This window comes from Chionomys nivalis, chromosome 25, assembly GCF_950005125.1.
Source record: "Chionomys nivalis chromosome 25, mChiNiv1.1, whole genome shotgun sequence".
NCBI lineage: Eukaryota > Metazoa > Chordata > Mammalia > Rodentia > Cricetidae > Chionomys > Chionomys nivalis.
The window spans coordinates 26,822,640-26,839,859 of NC_080110.1; the positions used below are offsets into that span (position 1 = coordinate 26,822,640).

The 17,220-nt window shown below is 44.1% G+C and overlaps 1 protein-coding gene across 1 annotated transcript in view; it reads right to left on the minus strand.

Moving 5' to 3' along the window:
• The window catches only part of Myrfl (myelin regulatory factor like), a 100,854-nt gene extending 84,324 nt beyond the window's left edge, over positions 1–16,530 (minus strand). Inside the window, exon 1 of the mRNA XM_057757420.1 lies at positions 16,485–16,530. Coding sequence (XP_057613403.1) covers positions 16,485–16,530 — 46 coding nt within the window. The remainder of the gene's footprint in view (positions 1–16,484) is intronic.
• Between the last annotated feature and the right edge of the window lie 690 nt (positions 16,531–17,220).

Consider the following 17,220-nt stretch of genomic DNA (forward strand, 5'->3'; position numbering starts at 1 on the left):
TGTATGGTTACCATCAGTGTCTCTGCTCTAGAAGTGAACAGGCCAGTGAGAAAGAATAAACATAAAGATGCCATAGCAACATCTGCACCACCTAGACCATGACCTGCCGTAGGGTAGCTAGCTATTCAATAAATAGTAAGAATGCCTGCAAGGCATTATGGGATACCTCAGTGACTCAGCGGGGTGAAATGGTGTCAGGAAAGGCTTTGGGAACAGGGGTCAATAGGTTGCAACTGTCAGCAAGAGCAGGTTCTGGGCTATTGGATGTCACATGACTCTGATCTTGTTCAGTGGAAACAGAGTCCAGAAAGGAGGAGAATATGCAACAGGGTGAAGAAGCCAACGAGTATATACTGTTGTCTGTATCCCAAAATCATAGTTAGCTACATTGAGTGACTAGCTTAAAACTGGTCACAGTAGGAATGCCTATGCCATCAAAACGCTACAAATCGGGGCTGATCATTTTTTCCTCATAGAGAAATATTAAATATCTGTAGAGACAAATATTATAAACCACTGGATTTTGTGGTCGGTCTGACGGAGTATAGCTGATCCTCAGCCCTATGTAGTCACACTAGTGTTTTGAGACTGAAGTGAGACCAGGGTGAGAAGCCTGAGAAATAAGTTCAAGCCTCAAGCAACTGTGCTGCTGGCCATCTCACATTCTCGCTGACTTAGGTTTGGGTGTGAAATGTCTCCTACAGGCCCGTGTTTGGATGCTTGGTCCCAAGCTAGTGGTATTGACTGGGGAGGTTGCAGAGCCTTGTGACATAAGACCTAGCTGGCAGACAGAGTGGACTTTGAGTGTCCCAGTCCTGCTCCGCGTCTAACCCTGTCTCTGCTTCTTGGTCAGCCATAAGGTAAACAAGCTGCAAGTTCTTGCCACTTTGTGGACCAAGCCACAATGCTGGCTACCACTGCCATGCAGGGGTGTGTCACCATAGATCTCCCCATCTTTATGTGGCTCCTACAAGGGATTCTGTCCCTGTGATAAGAAGACTGACTAGTACAGAAGTGAGCAGCCGGACAACACACCCGAGAAAAGTGCACTCGTGTCCCAATTCCAAAAGTGCACTCTTGTCCCAATTCCTGAGAATTTCCCGGTTTCCTTATGTGACTATCTAAGATCCATCTAGCCAGAATCTAATCAGCTTTGCCCAGCACAGATAACAGGACCCATTGTTAAAGACAGTGACTAAGTGAGCTCCCTCTGGACTTTAACATGGTATGACTGATAATTGAGAGATAAAATGAAAATAAATCTTTATTAAATTTGAGTAAATACATACACTGCACATTGTGCAACAGGGGCAAGGTGGTAGACAGGTCAGAAGTAGGCGACAAGAGCTGTAGGGAGGACAGACAATGGCAAAGGGAATACTTTAGAATTTCACAGAATTTGATGGCTTTCGTAGCAGTTCTCAACCTGTGGGTCACAACTCCTTTGGGGATCAAATGACCCTTTCACAGGAGTCACCTATGACCATCGGAAAACACAGATATCTACATCTTGATTCATAATGATAGCAAAATGACAGTTATGAAGTAACGACGAAAGCAATTGTATGGTGGGGGGGGGGTCACTATAACATGAGGAACTGTATTAAAGGGTTGCAGCGCTAAGAAGGCTGAGAACCACTGCTCTAGACTGCCCTCCAGAAGGCTAACCTAGAGAAAAGTTTGTTTAGTGTAAAAGGACTCTGCTCCTATCCTTCTTAACAATGCCACTTGTGACTTGGATAAATAGAGAACGGCAAATTATTCAAGTGTCAGAACGTGAAGGAGGCGGGTGCACACGGAGCCTGAGAAGGTCTCAGTCTGGCCTTGACTGCCTAGTGCTGTTCTGACAGGGTGCAATCAGTGAGCTAAGCAAGGAGCTTGGGCTTTGCTTGGGGATGAATAGATGACCAAGATATGAGTCCTCTCGCAGGTCACTATGAGGAAGTATTGATAAAGCTAAATGGAGGGCTGTGGCCATAAGATCATCGACTATGAAAATAGGTCCTTGTTCCTCGACACACAGGTTGCCTCTTGAGGATGTGAGACCCATGCCTGTTTCTGTTGCTGTAATAAACACCATGACCGACTTAGGGGAGGAAAAGGTTAATGTGGCTTACAGTTTACAGTCCACCACTAAGGGAAGACTAGGGCAGGAACTCAAGACAGAGACTCGCAGGCCGGAACTGAAGCAGAGACCACAAAGGGGTGCCGCTTACTTGATTCCTACCCCTGGCTTGTTCAGCTATCTTTCCTACATAGCCCAGGCTCACTGCCTAGGGACGGGGCCTTCCTTCATTGATTAGTAAGTAGGAAAATACCTCACAGATATGGCCACAGGGCAGTCTGATCTGGGCAGCTCTTCAATAGCGCTTCCCTCTTCCCAGGAAATGCTATATTTATGTCTATGAAAGCGGAAGCTAACCATGGCAAGGCCCTTCGAGGGAAAGGTGGGCACTAGTATAATACCTAAGGACAGTCCAGGAAGAGCAGAAAACTCTCCAGGTGAGCCATCTGAGAGTCAGCTAACCAGAAAAGGAAAGTTTGGTAAACTATAAATGTACATACTATCACCATGTTAGTCAATTTGAAAGTATTTCTTAACATTTAATACTAAGATAAAGCAAGCTCACTTTATCACATCACTCTTTATTAGCCCCATTTTTTCAGAGATGCAGTCTTAGTGGTTGCAATGGACCCGGTGTATCTTACTGTCACATACTGTATGTGTACTTCCTATAGAATCATACAAAATAATAGCAGGATATAAGGTTGGTGAAAAACTACTAGAGGTCAATAAAAACAGTGATGGTCCTAATCAAACTTAAGCAGTTTGTTAAATTCATATTCAAGTGACTTATTACTTCAGCAAGTGAAGACATTTCCCCTTTATGACCATGCTGTGGCTTCAGAGAATTGCAGTTGCTAAATTATGAAGACAAAGGAAGTGGGGGGAGAGAAAACCGGTTAACGGCAGTTGCGATCCATGTGACAGAGACTCCCTTCTCAGATTCGAGAGTTCTCTGACGGTGACTAGGCAGATGAGGCTGATGGGAGCAGGGAAGGAGCAGAGCACCTCTGAGGATGGTGCTGGCCACACATACCCTACAAATGCTGGGCCTGATCTGGAAGCTTCCTTCTTGAGGACTAACTCTCAGAAGGTGCTGTGCAGGCCTCCAGGAGAGAAAAGCAATTGATAGTCTGACCCATGATTGAACTACAATCATGACCAGTCCCGTAAGGTATCCTCAATGGCGCAATAGTGGCACTCTTGTCGTGGGGATAACCAACATCTGCTCAACAGAGGGAATTCATTTCTCGGTCTATAAACCTAGCCAGCTACCCGTGACTGGAGAGATCGCAGAACCCAGAGGAGACCTCACTACTGCCATTTTCCTAAACCAACACAATTTCTAACTGTATTCTAAATACCTATCCTTCCACATATATAAGTGTGGCTCCCATCCGCATCCAAGAAGCTTCCCTTTGCAGCAGGGGGAGACTCTGACGGATACCCACGACTGCTGAAAACGCAGGGAATAAGTGACCATGGAATGCCAAGCCCCACCCAATACATCCACAATACAATCCTTAGCCTCTAAGAGTCAGGGGACCTTGTGTAAGTGGAGGCAGGGAAGAGCATTAGAGCCAGAGGAACAGGATGCCTGCTGCTAGAAGCGTCTTCTATATGTGACAGGGAAGCAGCACCCAGGAAGTCTCCACAAGACTTATATAATGACAGCTACCCATGTAGATGGGGGAAATTTCACACTGATCCCCTCACCAGATGAAGGGCTACAGGCAATCAGTGGTTGCAGAGAGAGGGAGAATCAGTTTTCTCCAGCAAACAAAATCCCTGATTGGTTTTCCAATCCAAAGCGGTCAGACCTAAATACATGTACATATATATGATCAACACTAGATGGACTCAATATAAATATATATACAAATATATGCATGCATATGTGTATGTGTGTGATTGTTCTGTTATATGTGTACTTTTATATGTAAATACTTATACTAACATATTTTTCATATTTTATGAAGCTGTGGGGAGATAAGACAGCTCAGGTGTGTGCCTCCAGGCCTGATGACCTGAGTTCAGTCCCCCGGGACTCACATAGTTGTTCTCTGCATTCTCTCTGTGTCCACAGTAACACACACAACGCATGCAAAGGAAAATTGGATTTGTAAATCGTCTTCCTCTCAGAGGTGAGTTAGGACCAATGGGCACATAGGGATGAAAGTCTGCAAACAAGCACAGCAGAACTGGGAAAGTGGAAAGGAAACACACAAGATGGACTGATGGACTGGGAACACACTGTCAGAGAAAGTAAAACGGGAGCACACAGATCACTGCTCTTGTCCACAGAAGGCTATCAGAGACAGAGAAATCCTTGGTGCTGTTCCGTAGATCTGATCTCACCACCGTGTTCAGCTTTTCAGATCCCTGGGCAGCAGATTTCTGCCTTGTCTTCTAGACAAGCAGACAGAGACAGTAGTTCAAATGCTGCTGAAGGTACTCTAGTTAGCACATGTAGATAATATATGGATATGCATATTTACATTTCTTATATAAAATATATTTATATGTGTGATGTATAGATAACACATATGATAATAAAATAACAGATTTCTTTTTTGTCTAGATTTCTGATTTTTCCTTTTGTTGTTGTTTATTTTTGAGATTTTTAAAGTCTCTCTCTTCTGGTCAAACAGGACCAACCCATTTCTAACAGACAGCGCTTACTGTCACATTTACAGACAAACCCTTCTGAAGGCCGTTTGTTCTCAGCGACGAGGCTTTGACTAGCTGTTACCATCGGGAATTATAGAAGCTTTAGCATCCTTTCTGTCTCTTCCTGCATGAATGATATTCTATGGGACTTCTCGGTAGATTTGTTTCAAAGTAATAGTCTTTCTAACTCCACAAGAAAGGAAGAAGAGGACCATTGTCCCCACTCAGCACCCGTAGTACCCCTCCACTTATATAAAATGCGTATGAGACAAAGAGCAGGCAGACTTCAGGAAGAACAGTCTAATCTGATTTGATGCTACTTTAATATGGGTGAATAGAGAAACAGCCGCATCAACCTATTAAAATTTTGCATTCAAGCGCTCTCAAAATACACTGTCCTGAAGTTCTTTGTAAAACTTTAAACAGTGGTATACTCTTTGGGGACTTCCAAAGCCTTACCTACTGAAAAACAACAGAAGTGGTTAAATATGTTGATCTCATGTAAGGACGTTGGTTACATTGATCGATTGTGACTCTTAAAAGTCAGCTCTCTCAAACCCTGTCGAGTCTGGCTGAATGCCCTGACTGTTTCAGCTGTTGGTTACTAAGGTCCACAGGTGTGTAGCAAGGCTTTACTGTGCAGGAAGCACGCCTCTACTTTCCCTCAAGACAAGTGCTGGATAAAAGCACAGGGCCTCACAGTGAGAGCATCTCAGAACACGAGTAACATGCTACCTCACCTTAAAATGAACTTGTAGCCTCTCAACTCCAGACTTCTATGTTCACACTCTGTATAAATAGCAGACAATGCTATAGTCTATGTAATAACAGCAAAATAATCACACTGTATTCCTTTCTGGCTTGAGTCTACCTCTACACAAAAATGCCAGCTAAGTCCTTTAAGAAATAGGATGTTCTGTCCTTTCTAAACTATGCTGATTTCACGACAAATATGGAAAAGTTGAACCTTTCGTAGTAAAAGGAAATACTGAGTACTTTGTCCTTGTTGCTTAGCAATCAAGGGCTATAAATGGATTTTATGATTATAAAGGCTTGATAACTAATATGAGCGTGTAAAAGTTTTAGTAGCTCCCTGGAGACAGGAGTATTTCCTTGAAAAAGAAATGTATGGGTCTGTGTACAATCTTAGATTCATTCTTGTCTCAAAATGAATAAAATAAGCACTTGAATTTTTCACAGTTGTAGTATAATAAGGATCAATAACTACTATTGATTCCCCCCGTTTCAGCATTTCAGCATTAATCCTTACAACACTGTGCAGTAAAGTAGGAGCTATTCTTCCCATTATGAATAAGAAAAAGCCCACTGGTCTAAAAGGCTAAGTTAGTAGCCAAGTTAAATAAGTCAACAACAGGGAAACAAAAGAGCGAGGGTTCAAAGCCAGGCCGGCACACATGAAAGTAAAGGCTTCAGACAGAATCTTAGGAAATGTATTTCTCAACTCCCAATACTTAAAGCGTTGAGAGCCTTGGACTGCAAAGGTGACATTAACTCCAACTACAAAATATCACGAACATGTTTCTTTCCATTGCTATACACTATGTTCGTTTCTTTTATTGCTATCACCAGGGTAACAAATCCTGGAGTATCATCTTGCTGGTCTTGTCTTCAGTCTGGCTACCCTAGATGCCAAGGGCAAGAGTCAGTATTTACTATTCAACTTCAGGGCAGACCCAGCTGCCTAGATTCCCCTGCAGGGTGTTGGAACAAGACGAGCAGCACAATGGGTCAGTATTGATGTTCCCGTGTTTGTGTTAGAGGTTGTTTGGTTCTTTCTTTGGTCCTGTAACTACTTGCTCTGTAAGAATAGTCCATTGCCATGGTGTTGGAGCTGGGCTTCTCTAAGAGGCAGGAAAGTACCAACTACTTGCATTCCACAATAATTTTATACGCGAACTGTAAAAATTAAACAGCTGGGTGCTTTAGCAGAAGTCATGAGTTCTACAACCACCGCTATAGATATCCAGCCTTCAAGAGTCAGACAGACTTCTGTGCAAATCCAAGCTCTGATATCTAATAACACAGCACATAATATCCTGCATGAATCTCTTCCCTGGATTGTAAACTGGTGATAGCAATGTTACCAGTTCACTGCGTTGAATGCGGTAGGAATTAACACAGGGCTGGAAATGTCGGTCAATGGGAGACCATTTGTCTCTCGTGTGTGAGCTCTTGGGTTTGATTCCCAGAACTGCACATTGTTGATGTGTGATAGCTTTCACAAGTGTTGCCATGTGATAGCCCTCAGAAGTGTTGCCATGTGATAGCCTTCACAAGTATTGCCATGTGATAGCCCTCAGAAGTGGGCCTTTAGGACGTAAGGAGGTCAGGAGGGCTTTATCCTTCAGGATAAGATTAAGACTCCTTTTTATTACTAGTGTATGTTTTGACTGCATGTCTGTCTATGCACCACTAGCATGCCTAGTGTCCATGGAGGGCAGAAGAAGACATTGGACTCAATGGAACTGTAGTTACAGATGACTGTGAGCCATCGCGTGAATACTGGGAATCGAGCCCAGTCCTCTAGAAAAGCATTCAGGCTTCTTAACTGCTAAGATATTGATATCAGCGCAGGTATCAGCACTCTAGATAGACAGATCTCCTGCAGTATTCATCCAGCATGCTCTCTTGCCTTTCTGCCCTCTGCCACATGAGGATGCCAGGTCCTAATCTTTTAGGTTGTCAAGCCTCCAGAACTGTCATACATAAATGTACCTCCTTCATAAGTTTCCCAGTCTCTAGTGCTGTTATTATACACACACACACACACACACACAGAGAGAGAGAGAGAGAGAGAGAGAGAGAGAGAGAGAGAGAGAGAGCAGCAAAAGTTTTGGAGAAGTGAAGAGTACACAGGAGCCAGCGCAGTCTGGATGAGGAGCGGGGGCATCTAGCTTGCATGGGAATATTCAGGAGCTATCAGCACAGGCCTGGAGCTTATCAACGGCTTGGGCTGTGCTTAGAAGTGGGAACCCCTGGGTAAGCTTGTGACACTCACATAGTTGTGCTTTGGAAGCAGTCGTCTGGAGCAGACATGGAGGAGGCTGGGTGACTTCAAGGGAGTGAGAGGAACAAGCTGGATGAGAGTCAGAGGCAAGGATACCATGGACGTAACTAGGAGAGTGTGCATGGGTAAACAGAAGGTGACTGTGGCAAGGCCAGGCAACTCTCAGAGGACCCGGGCTAAAGACTTCCAATGGACTCTAGCAATGGGAAGACATTCCAAATAAATGGGTGCAGAAGTCAGATCACAGTGTGCCAGAACTGAAAGGGAGATGAAAAGTGAAGACAGTGGCTGTTTATGAGAGACTAGTGATGAAACGGGAGAGGTAGGTGGATGTTTGGAAGCAGAAACAGCATTGAAAGAAGAGATCCAGATAGCTCATCATTTGCCACCAGGCCTAACAACCTGTGTTCTTTCTATCCCTATGACCCACATTGTGGGGGAGAGAATTGACCTGCAAAGTTCTCCAATCTCTACAGGCATGCTGTGGCATGCTCCCACATATAGATAAATAGATGGACAAATGGATGAATGGATGGATAGATAAATCGATAGATAGAGAGATAGATAATAGATAGATAGATAGATAGATAGATAGATAGACAGATGATAGATAGATAGATAGATAGATAGATAGATAGATAGATAGATAATAGATAGATAGATAGATAGATAGATAGATAGATAGATAGATAGATAGATAGATATAGATAGATAGATAGATAATAGATAGATGATTGATAGATAGATAGATAGATAGATAGATAGATAGATAGATAGATAGATAGGTGATAGGTACATAGATACATAGACAGACACATAGATGATAGGTAGGTAGGTAGACAGACAGACAGACAGACAGACAGACAGTTAGTTAGACAGTGATAGTGATAGTGTGAAAGAAAATGGCCCCCAAAGGGAGTGGCATTATTAGGAGGTGTGACCTTGTCAGAGGAAGTGTGTCACTGTTGAGGCAGGCTTTTAGGTCTCAGATATGCTCACATAATTCCTGGAGAGACAGATCATTTCCTGTTGCTTTTGGATCAAGACGTAAGGACTCTCAGCTCCAGCACCATGTCTGCATGCATGCTGTCTTGCTTCCCACCATAACGAAAATGGACTAAACCTCTGAACTGTAATCCTGGACAGTCTCAGTGGTACCTTATCCCTTCTACATCTGGGCTCTTGAGCCGGGAGCTTTCTTGTCAATATGACCATTCACAAATACACATTTCCACCCCACCCCACCCCATGGAATTATATCCCAGGCTTCTGGACTTGGAGTAACTTTTTCTAGATCGAAGAAATGCAACTCAACATGGGGCAACTGGAAGGATGCAGATGAGCAGATGGGTTTAGAGCAGTCGTTATCACCCTTCCTAACCTTGCAACCTTTTAATTCGGTTCCTCATGTTGTGGTGACCCCAGCTATAGAAATATTTTCATTGCTCTTCATAACTGTAATCTTGCTACTGTTATGAACTGTAATGTAAATATTTTTGGAGATAAAGATTGATGAAGGGGTTGCTACCCCCTTTGAGAACCACTGATTTAGAGTAAAACAATCCTCCCCCACACCCAAACTTTATAGCAGGTAACCTAACAATATTGATGTGCCAACAATTCTGCTTTATGCAGAAGCATCCAAGGTAAATAACTGGGGAGTTGGGAGTATTTTTCAACATATTTTATGAAGGTTAGAACCTAGAACAAGCCTCCATGCATAGTAAGAGACAGTAGAATTAGGGGTCATCTCAAACAAAGGTGGTTTTCTCTGCAAGTGAGAGAAGCCCTTTTCTGGTTTTTCATTTCTGCTTCCAGAATTTTCCACTATGCCTGACTGCAGGTCATATGTCACATGGCAAATGACTAGCCTACCTCCTGTTAGTGGCATCACCAAATTCTGGCTCATTTTTCTCTTTCTTTGGAGAGTCTCCGTTTTCTCTCTTCCTCTCTCCAGTGCCATAGTTGCTGATGGCTTCAATATTACCCTTGGAGCCTAAAGCAACTCACCCCTAGTTGTCCTCACCTCCAAATATTCTCACCTCCAGCTGTTCTCACCTCCAGCTATTCTCACCCCTAGCTGTCCTCACCCTTAGCTGTTCTCACCTCCATCTGTTCTCACTTCCAGCTGTTCTCACCCCTAGCTGTTCTCATCTCTAGCTGTTCTCATCTCCAGCTGTTCTCACCTCCAGCTGTTCTCATCCATAGCTGTCCTCACCTCCAGCTATTCTCACCCCTAGCTGTTCTCACCTCCAGCTGTCCTCACCTCCAGCTGTTCTCACCCCTAGCTGTCCTCACCTCCAGCTATTCTCATCCCTAGCTGTTCTCATCTCCAGCTGTTCTCACCTCCAGCTATTCTCACCTCCATCTGTTCTCACCCCTAGCTGTCCTCACCTCCAGCTATTCTCATCCCTAGCTGTTCTCATCTCCAGCTGTACTCACCTCCAGCTATTCTCACCCCCAGCTGTTTTCACCCCTAGCTGTCCTCACCTCCAGCTATTCTCATCCCTAGCTGTTCTCATCTCCAGCTGTTCTCACCTCCAACTATTCTCACCTCCAGCTGTTCTCACCCCTAGCTGTCCTCACCTCCAGCTATTCTCATCCCTAGCTGTTCTCATCTCCAGCTGTTCTCACCTCCAGCTATTCTCACCTCCAGCTGTTTTCACCCCTAGCTGTCCTCACCTCCAGCTATTCTCATCCCTAGCTGTTCTCATCTCCAGCTGTTCTCACCTTCAGCTATTCTCACCTCCAGCTGTTCTCACCCCTAGCTGTCCTCACCTCCAGCTATTCTCACCTTGAGCTGTTCTCTCCTCCAGCTGTTCTCACCCATAGCTGTCCTCACCTCCAGCTGTCCTCATCCCTAGCTGTTCTCACCTCCAGCTGTTCTCACCTCCAGCTGTCCTCACCCCTAGTTGTCCTCACCTCCAGCTGTCCTCACCTCCAACGGTTCTCACTTCCAGCTGTTCTCACCCCTAGCTTTCCTCACCTCCAGCTGTTCTCATCTCTAGCTATTCTTTCCTCTACCTGTTCTCATCTCAATGAAGCTACATTTTCTCATGATCCTGTCAAGTTATTAGTCTAGTCCATAGCCGAAGGCTCAGCAGTGACCTTGCAAGCCACTTGCTGCCTGGATGAACTTAAACAAGATTTAACCTAACTATTTAATTTCAGTCTTAAGTTTCACAAGGGAGAAGAAAACATGGTCTGGAACCTCTGTAACTTGAAAAAAAAAATGATAACCCTAAAAATAAGCATAGGAAAAACTACTGACCTCTGTGCACCAGCATGGTGCCACAAACCACAAATGGAGATGATATGACTGCTTCTATTTTACACATTGGGAAACATAAGGACTGAGAGGCTTACTCATCCTAGAAACAGCACATTGCAAAACCACGATTCACAACCAGGAGGACTGACTCAAAGTCCATGGTCTTAATCATTATCCCATACTCAGAACAGAAATGCTCAATAAATAACAACTATTATTGATAATTAGGATGCAGACTAGGGGCTGTCAAACATGTTCCGTACAGGACCAGATGGCAAATATTTTAGGTTTTACAGCCCAGATGGTCTCTGTTGAAAGCACCCAGTTCTGCCATCAGAGCATGAAAGCGGCTGTAGGCAACACGGGTGTGATTAGGTGTGTTCTGCTAGACTTTATTGGCCTTCACGGGCTTCCAGTCAGATGTGGACTCGAGGTCACAGCTTGCGGACCTCTGCTGCAGATCAGCAAGAATAACCGATGATAAGCATAGTGCACTGTGTTTCATGAGAAGGTCAAACGCTACAGAGTAAAGTCATATAACCCTCTGTACTTTGTTTAAAACATACAAAAAGCTAGAGGTGGTGAAGCATACCTGAAATCCCACCACTTAGAGAGGCAGGAGGATTTTTAGTTTGATGCCAGCCTGGGCTACATAACAAACCGTCATTTCACAAAACCAAAACTCAAGCCTAAACAAAAACACACAGCAGCAATGGAAAACTGGACAGGTGTAAGCCCTGAATGGCACGATGGTGGAGACAACCGCCTCCTTTTTCTAGGTCATCTCTACGTCAGCGCCTGTGTGTTGAACAACCCAAGCCACAGCCAAGTCTGCCAGATACCCAGGCTTGACTCAAAGCCGAAAGGATGACATCACTAACACCGAGGCAGGTGATGAAATCCTTCTCTTGGGGGGTTTATCCAAGGGAAGATGCTGACAAGCCCAATAGGTTTCAAATGCGATGGGTGTGCAGGTGGCCCAAGTCAGCGCTGATCCCTTTGTGCTGCATTTTAAACTCGAAATTGCCCATCACTAGGTCTGTCCTGCATAGCTCATGCCATTTACATGGTTTCTAATCAACCTCCCATATCAAATAGAAGCTTAACTTAAGATCGGAGTTAAATATCTTCCTTAAGGATCTTCAATCACTCGGGTGATCTGGCTGGTTCTTCTGTCCTTGACTTAATCTTTCTCAGTCTCCTGGAAGGTCCAGGCTGTCTCCACACAGAAGTAAAAGCTATGTTGCAGATAAACAAGTTCATTGTCTTCAGAGGAATTCAGACCAGAGGCAACACTGTGTCTAGAAGTCTAACTTCAGAGCTTTACCAAGTCTCCCATCAATGAAGAGTAACCTTTCTGACCCTCTGGGTCAGAACAGCATCAGTGTTTCGTGAAAGCACTTGGAACTCATGAGCTTACAGAGGAGGGAGATGGTCTTAGGCCATTTGCCGTTTGCTTCTTCTGTGAGAGCCGAGAATCTGCCGGGGCAGAAGGAAGCAAGCAGAAGGGAACTGATTGCTTGAGACAAGGACAAAGTGGGAATCTCAGTGTGAGAGAAAGACAATCAAGAGGCTGGCAACTGATGGTGGATGGTATTCTTGGCTCACAGGAAAGCCTTGCCCAGGACCAGCTTCAGCAGTGAGTCATGTCTGCCCTGTACATTGCACTCAGCTATTCCGGGCTTCTGACCCTTCTCTTGGAAAGCCAGAAACATCAGCCAATGGAGAAATAATACACAAGGACCACTCAAGACAATTATCATTGTATCTCTGAAAATAAGGGCATCTAAGTCTTTCCACGAAATAGCAATTCCCTGTGTCTACTTCTTCTACTCCAGTCACTAGACCATTCTGCCGCTGGGCGATTTATCCTTTTTTTCCCTGCATTTGAACTTGCCGATCGCCTCAAATGGAGTTGGAATTCAACAGCTGTGGATTGACAGGAATGGGGTTCACACTGTTCTTTCACTCATTCTTTGCATGTATTACGGGGTGACTGCTGTATGCTGTATAGGGCAAGCATGTTTCAAGTTTTTTTTCTCTCCTCTACTCAACAGATCTAGCTTGCCTCCCTTGAAGCCTTTCAAGATTAATCTAGGTAAAAAAAAAAATGGGTCATTGTTTTTCTGCTCCATAGCGTTCTGCATTCTCCTGAATTTTGCATTGCCGTGGTATTCTCAAAGAGTTTGTGTACAGCACTGTGGTTCTTAAGCTTCCTACTGTTGTGACCCTTTACTTTAATTTAGCTCCTCATGTTATGGAGACCATAAAATTATTTTCATTGCTACTTCATAACTGCAATTTTGCTACTGTTGTGAATTGCAGTGTAAATATGTAAATGTTTCGAGACAGAGTTTCTCTGTGGTTTTGGAGCCTGTCCTGGAACTAGCTCTTGTAGACCAGGCTGGTCTCGAACTCACAGAGATCCGCCTGCCTCTGCCTCCCAAGTGCTGGCATTAAAGGCGTGTGCCACCACCACCCGGCTATGTAAATGTTTTTTCAATGGTCCTAGGCAGGGGTCATGACCCACAAGTTGAGAACCACTGGTTTGGCAGCTTTTTCTGTCTTTCCTGTGTCTTCACTGCCCTCTTGTGATAATGGCTGCCTGGAAATGTTCAAAGCTATGTTGATTACAGCTTGTCAGACAAGCTGTTTCTGATAGTCCCTGCCCTTGCACAGCCTGGAGTTCTAGAAGTCTCTCCCACAGATGTCTACAGGGGAGCTGGATTTCAGTAAGCCACTTTAACACAAATACCAGCAGCAACATGAACTGTGACTAGCAAAGTCATTTAATTCAAGGTTATATTGTCAACTTAAATTCTTTAATACCAAAATCCTTAGAAGGAAAAATGTCTTATTTGGAATAAAAACTCCAAGGTAAAGAGAAAGTTTGCTTTCACATGTGTTACATTTTGTCAAAAGCTTTATTGATTTTTTTCAGACCTTGAGTAAATAGAAAAACAAAACACACACCTGAGTAAATAAGAAAAAAAAACAAAATACACATACACACACACAATGGTTAAGGGCACTTGCTGCTCTTGCAGAGGACATGGGTTCAGTTCTGTGCACCCACATTGAGTGGGTCACAACCACCTGTAACTCTGGTTCTAGAAAATTCAGCATATTCTCGTCTGACTTCTACAAGCACCAGGCTCAGATGCTGTGCAAGCAAGCACTCACGCATACACATAAACTAAAATATATCTTTATATTACAATTTACGTATTAAATAGTACTACAACAGAATGATTTTTGATAGTGTTTTAAACAGAAAAGGGGGATTTTTTTTTCAGGTTAAACATCCCTCTACCCAAAAGATTTGAATCACTCTTTAAAAGTGGGTATGCCAAATGTATTCAGTGACTAATTGTGTCTAAGTCCTGTGTCACTAATAACCAATGAAATTAAATGCAAGATTGCATTTGTTTCAAAACGAGCGATCAACAGGAATATGGCTGCAACGGCAGCCCTCCTGACGACAGCACCCTATCCGGTCTTGCTCTCCTTGTTCTAAAGGTTTTCATTCTTTAAGCTCCAGGGAAAGAAAATCACAAAAACCTAAGGGGAAAGTTTCCCCACCCTGCTAGCCTCCACCTAAAAGAGGTGGGAGAGACATGGCATAAGAAGATACTTGATGTTTGCTAAACTGTGGAAGGAATTTTAAAAATTGGCAGCTAGCTGTGATTTTGGGGGGCTTGTGCCTCTGTATTTCCCCCAAGTTTGCCAGATCTCCTGTTCTGCGCTCAAAGGAACGCTGGCAATCTTTCTATGCATGGAGAACGGACGCTTTCCCCATTGGAGAGGCTGCATCGTTTAGTTTGAGGATAAAAAAGAAACTGTAATAATGATAGTGATGATGATGATGATGATGATGATGATGATGATGATGATGATATTATGGCGACTAAGTATTCCAATAACTACAGAAGAGATTTATGGAAACAGCATCATCGAGATCTCTATGACAAACAGGAACAGCAGGCGGATCATGTGAATCTAAAGCTCTTCCAGGAAAAGCAGAGACCAGAGACCTGGTTCCCTCAGTCGTCGGAGGCAAAGTCTACCTTTCTTGCTTGTACAAAGAATCAGTGGTTTCTCTTTTAAAAGAAAAGCACGGCGGCAGCTGCGGCTTGAAGTGCTGTTGCCTACCGCTCAAACGACAGTTCCACAGGATATAACCGCAGAAAACATCAGCGAAATGGCATCGGTGAATCGAGCACACACCAAGCTCAGCCCAGATGCACGATGTCGAGCCTGGCCACCGCTGCAGGCAGGACTCCGGGGGACTGAATGCAGGACCAGAGGAACTCAGCGAATCTCAGGGCTTAACTTGACTTTCTTGCCATTTCCGGCAAAACCCAAACCATGGCAACTCCTTCATGGTGTCAGTTCCTCTTGGCTGTGACCTAGAGTCTTCCCATGCCTTCTGTGACTGCCACTCATTAGCGTTCAGCCTTTTTCGGGTTTTAATGCTTTCCAACCTCTAAATATCTCTTTTTGTCGCACCCTTCACTAAACTAATAATAATAATATCGTTTCTTTGAGTGTGCTGCTGCCTGCTCTTGAGTGAGTGCACCCTAGACCCCCTCAGTGCACCTTCCGTGAAACACCCTGGACCGTGTCAAAACTCGACCACATTTCCCTTCCCGAGGAAGCCTGAGCCGGGTTAATGTTGACTCTCCCAACCATGCATCATAAAGGGGCAGCGGAGGGCAAGATCTTTTCTTCAAACGACCCACTATTATAAGACTATCCTCCCAATGAAATATGAACAACTGCACGGCCATCTTAGGTTTGGAGCAGGGTGAAGGCCCGTGTAACAATGCTGGTGTTGGTCAAACTCCACCAGGGAGAAGAGAAACTCAACTGCAAAAGCAAATGATCTTCCAGCTACGTGTTTTTCAAGTGTTAAGAATAAGCAGAAAAATGGGAGCAGGAACTGGGGTTCCTTTGCTGTTTTAGGTTGATTTGAAATTAATTATTCAAAATTATATATCTTAATTAAGATCTTATTTTTTTTTTTGTTACATGATAAAGTCACTTTAGAAAGAGGACAGACCTGGCGTTTTTAAAACATAAAGGATTGGAAGGAATGAGCCCTAACAATAAGACACAGGCGGGTGATAATGCAAGTGCTCACTTGACTCATTTACCAATCAAGCTAAGGAAGATGGAATCCTGTGTTTAAAAAACCATTACCCGTATCACTGACTTTTGCTATCAATGGTGCAAATAAAACCCGTCGTTCCACTCTGGAGTTATCTGATAGCACCCTTCCAACGACAGAGCGGGCAGAGAGCGTGGGAGCGGGCAGAGAGAGTGGGAGCGGGCAGAGAGCGTGGGAGCGGGCAGAGAGAGTGGGAGCCGCCAGAGAGAGTGGGAGCCGCCAGAGAGAGTGGGAGTGGGCCAGAAACAGAAACGGCGGCGGCGGCGGCCTGGGCTCTTACCTTCAAAGAACTGCCGCAAGGCCTCGTTCTCATCTAGCACGTCCATGCTGCTCTTCCCTCTTCAAGCGAAAGCAGCCAGACCTCGGGAAATAGGTGTTGTCCTGGGGCTTCAAAGCCCATGAACACTCCGGGAAATCTCCATATTCTTTTTATGGACGTGAAGCATCTCTTCAGCCATCAAACTTGAGCCTGTAAAGACGGTTAAGTTCTCAAGCGTGATTATAAGATGAAAGGGCTTGCGACCACACAGGAAAAAAAAATTCACCAAGAGGGAAGTAGTGACCAATCCATCTCTCTTAGTTCAGGAACTGTTTCTGTTTTGCCTCTGGTCTTTGTTTTAAGGACCTTTGTCCTTAGTGACACATATAATTACATAAATGGGCAATAAATGCCCAGCCTTATCTCTTCTGTGTCCTGTACACAGTCTCTATCTTCACCTTCACCAAGTAAATCCATTTAGCCACCAAAAAGATAGAGTTATGGTCTTTAACCTCAGAAAGGGCGCACAACAATGTAATCGTTTCTATGGGTGGCCAAAAATACTGGGTTATTTCAAAAGCTTTGTGAGAATAAAAGGAATTTGTCCGATATTTCCAAATGTAGGGTGGAGAATTACACTCCTCAGTACACACAGTCTACTCCTTCAAAGCTCTGTTCTTAAAGGTACAGACCAAGTGTGGAAGCCCGTCTAGACTACACACACAGAGCGTGATTTACTTGTCTTTTCATTTCCTGT